We start from the raw sequence: 3,181 nt of genomic DNA, 5'->3' as shown, positions 1-3,181 counted from the left end.
TCCTGGTAGCAACCAATAGACCTTCATTACTGGATTCCTTGGGTAATGCAACTTAAAGGCTAACTCATCAAACCATCGAGGAGACCATGTAGCTACTTCACAGTGATCGAACCAATTGACCCTTTCATGAGCATAAGCCTTATCAGAACCTTGACCCACAAAGTACCCACCATGGTGAACCTCAACCATGAATTCTTCATCATCATCACCTATATTATGAATGTACTAACACATCAGAAAAACCCACTAAAAACCCCAACCCGTCACCTCAAAAAAATCAAAATCACAAACCCTAACAACAACAAAATCATGATTTTTTGTATCTAAGCTCAAGCATAGCCAGAGAACAACAATCTACAACCACAGAATCCAAGGATTTGGGCATCGATACAGTACTTACCGTATTGAGGCGGTGAATCCCCTTTTCTACGCAACGTAGCCACCATCTTCTGGATTCTGCGAGATCGGCGTAGGAAGGCGCAAGCGGGAGGCGGATTGGATTTGAACTCAGCGGTGAATCGGCGCCGCTCGCCGACGGCCACCACTCGCCACGCCTACGGTCTCTCCTACCCCTTTGAGTTGCACCTCCTTGACGACAACGAAGACAGACGAGTGGGGAAAGAACTGGAAGCGGAAAAGTCTAGAGGGGCTGCCTACAATTTTACCCAATGCCCTCCACCCTCACGTGACGAGTAGATGCTTATTGATCCAACCTGTACGCCACATGGACAGCCACGTCGGTTAAAAAACTGGAACAAAGCGGTATGGGCTAGAAATGCGCCTCTAACAAAGATGATGAACCCAAAAATCCACTTTCAGAGTTGATGGACCACTGCATTTAACTCAATGTTATATATAGTGGTAGCTTCATTCAATGAAGCACATTTCAGATACATAGAGACATATGGCCCCGTTCGCTTCTCTTATAATTCGTACTTTTCAGCTTGTTTTTTTCAGCCGGAATAGTATTTTTCTCTCAGAACAAATCAACTGGAACAGTATTTCGGCTTGTTTTTTCAGCGAAGCGAACGGGGCCATATATATAGTCCATAATTTGATCTACAGATGGACTTTTGTATAAGGACGAGCATCGGAGCCTATTTATACACTCCAACGCACTATTGTGTCCCATAAATTACCCTTGACTATTACATAAATCAGGAGCATATATATATCGTTGAAGCAACCAACAACGAAGATTATTTTTTGTGGTATGTGCTAGCTTCTCGATGGGTCACTGTGATTGTTGTATCCTGTCTCTTGATTCATCATCACCTGTACCTCCGGCCACCGCAGCTGCCCTCCCTCTGACAGTTGAAGTAGGTGGCGGCGACGGGCAGTCCGAGGTTGTAGCAGGTGGCGAAGTCCCTGGTGTTGAAGTTGGCGCGCCACCCGGGCGCGTAGATCGCCTGTCGGACCGCCTGCCGGAACACGATGAACACGAATCGGTGGATCCCCGCCGATGGCCGGGGGCTCTCGTACTCCACCACCTCGTTTCCTGGTGGACGCATGCATGCATGCAGTTATTAAATATATTGTCACATGAAATTCAAACACACATGCAGCTGTATATATGTATAAGTTCATCAGATCAGATCACTTACCATGATTGGCACCAGCTCCTTCTGGTATGTCAGTCACCAACCTAGATAAGTGTCATATAAGCAAGTCGTTGTTACATCAGTCACCAGGGAGGAATGCAGCATCATATGCATTCATGCATGCAACATATGCATGACACGAACTGAAAGCAGCAAAGATTGAAGTAGCTAGCTAGCTGCTTGTTGGAGCTTGAATGCTTGATTATAGTTGGACGGCGTGCAGTGCTTACGTACCAATGGAGATACTCCCGTTTGGAGGGGTTGCTTGGGCTGGGTGCATCAGGGTCCAGCATCACCAGCGTGTAGAACGCCGGCGTCCCGTCGCGGCGGCCTCCCGTGATGTGCACCGTCGGCTCGCCGGCCACCTGCGACGGCCTGAGCTCCGACCCGCATGTTATCTCGTGCCCGCCGTACATCACTCGGAGCAGCGCCGACGCTGCGAAGTAGTCGACGATGTCGCCCACGATGCTTCCCACAACAAGCGGATCCCTCGACGACATGATGCGATCGAGTTAGCTAGCTAGTGCTGATTATATATATTCGGTCTGTTTTTTGGTTGGTTTCTAGACTGATAAACCCAGCTGATGCTGGTTTGTTGTAAGAAAAAAACACTGTTGGCTGGCTGATAAGCTCTGGCTGAAACCAACGAACGAACAGGCTGATTGATCGATCGCACAAAGCCGTTAAAGACGTACACTTGCTAGCTATAGCTTGCCAAGCTGAAATACTGCTAAACAAGCTAGCTTGATATATATGAGATCGATGGAGCTACTAGCTTAGCTTTGTGAGAGTTTGGCGTGATATGGGGGAGTGCGACTATTGCCTATTTATAGGCGGCTTCTGTCAAAAGAATTTATAGGCGGCTTCTGTCAAAAGAATTGTGGTGGAACAATCCTTGAGAAAAAGAGAATTAAGAGATCTGGAATGGGATGCCTCTATGCATGATTACATATATAATGGCATGTATACAGTGCAGTATATAATACAAGATATATGCTACCAGACCACTTTGGTTACTTAAATATTCCTCATCAGTCATCAAATCACTACTACAAAAAATATTTGTAGCAACGGAATAATTTTTTTTAGGGACGGCTGGTGATGAAGTCGGCCCTACAGTGGGCATGCTCGAGACCCACGAGACCAGCCGCTCCTACAAATGGCACAGTAGGGGTGACTGATGATACGAGCCGCTCCTATAAATAGGTCGATTTGTAGGGACGGCTCACTTACCAGCCACACCCGGTGTTGCGATTTGTAGAGTGGCTCAATCACCGGCCGCCCCTACAAATCACACTTGTTCATCATTGATCATCATGAACAGTTGTGATTTTTTTTAATCTCTGGGTAAACTTTGTAACTAGTCTTTCTCCCTCATACTAACTTCAAATGTGATGATTTTTTTCTAAAATTTTCTAAAATCATACCCTATCGAGCTACTGTGTTGATTTGGTCATTCTTTTTGTTTGACAAAGTTTGAGCAATTCAAATTTTCAAATTTAAAAAAATGATAAGTTCTAATAAGATTTTGAAATACCAAATGATTTCAGCTGAAAAAGTGATGAATACCAAAGATATAT

General features: G+C 45.4%; 1 protein-coding gene across 1 annotated transcript; it reads right to left on the bottom strand.

Annotated features, from left to right (window-relative positions):
* Positions 1-1,217: 1,217 nt before the first annotated feature.
* Positions 1,218-2,353, bottom strand: LOC136505098 (protein TWIN SISTER of FT-like). The gene is made up of 3 exons (XM_066500196.1): positions 1,836-2,353; positions 1,605-1,645; positions 1,218-1,498 (listed from the first exon to the last, which is right to left on the bottom strand). The coding sequence occupies exons 1-3, from the start codon at positions 2,099-2,101 to the stop codon at positions 1,272-1,274; spliced, it is 534 nt and encodes a 177-aa protein (XP_066356293.1). The 5' UTR covers positions 2,102-2,353; the 3' UTR covers positions 1,218-1,271.
* Between the last annotated feature and the right edge of the window lie 828 nt (positions 2,354-3,181).

This window comes from Miscanthus floridulus, chromosome 14 (assembly GCF_019320115.1).
Source record: "Miscanthus floridulus cultivar M001 chromosome 14, ASM1932011v1, whole genome shotgun sequence".
Classification (NCBI taxonomy): domain Eukaryota; kingdom Viridiplantae; phylum Streptophyta; class Magnoliopsida; order Poales; family Poaceae; genus Miscanthus; species Miscanthus floridulus.
Note: the sequence above shows the minus strand (reverse complement) of the source record. Positions and strands in the feature narration are given on the sequence as shown.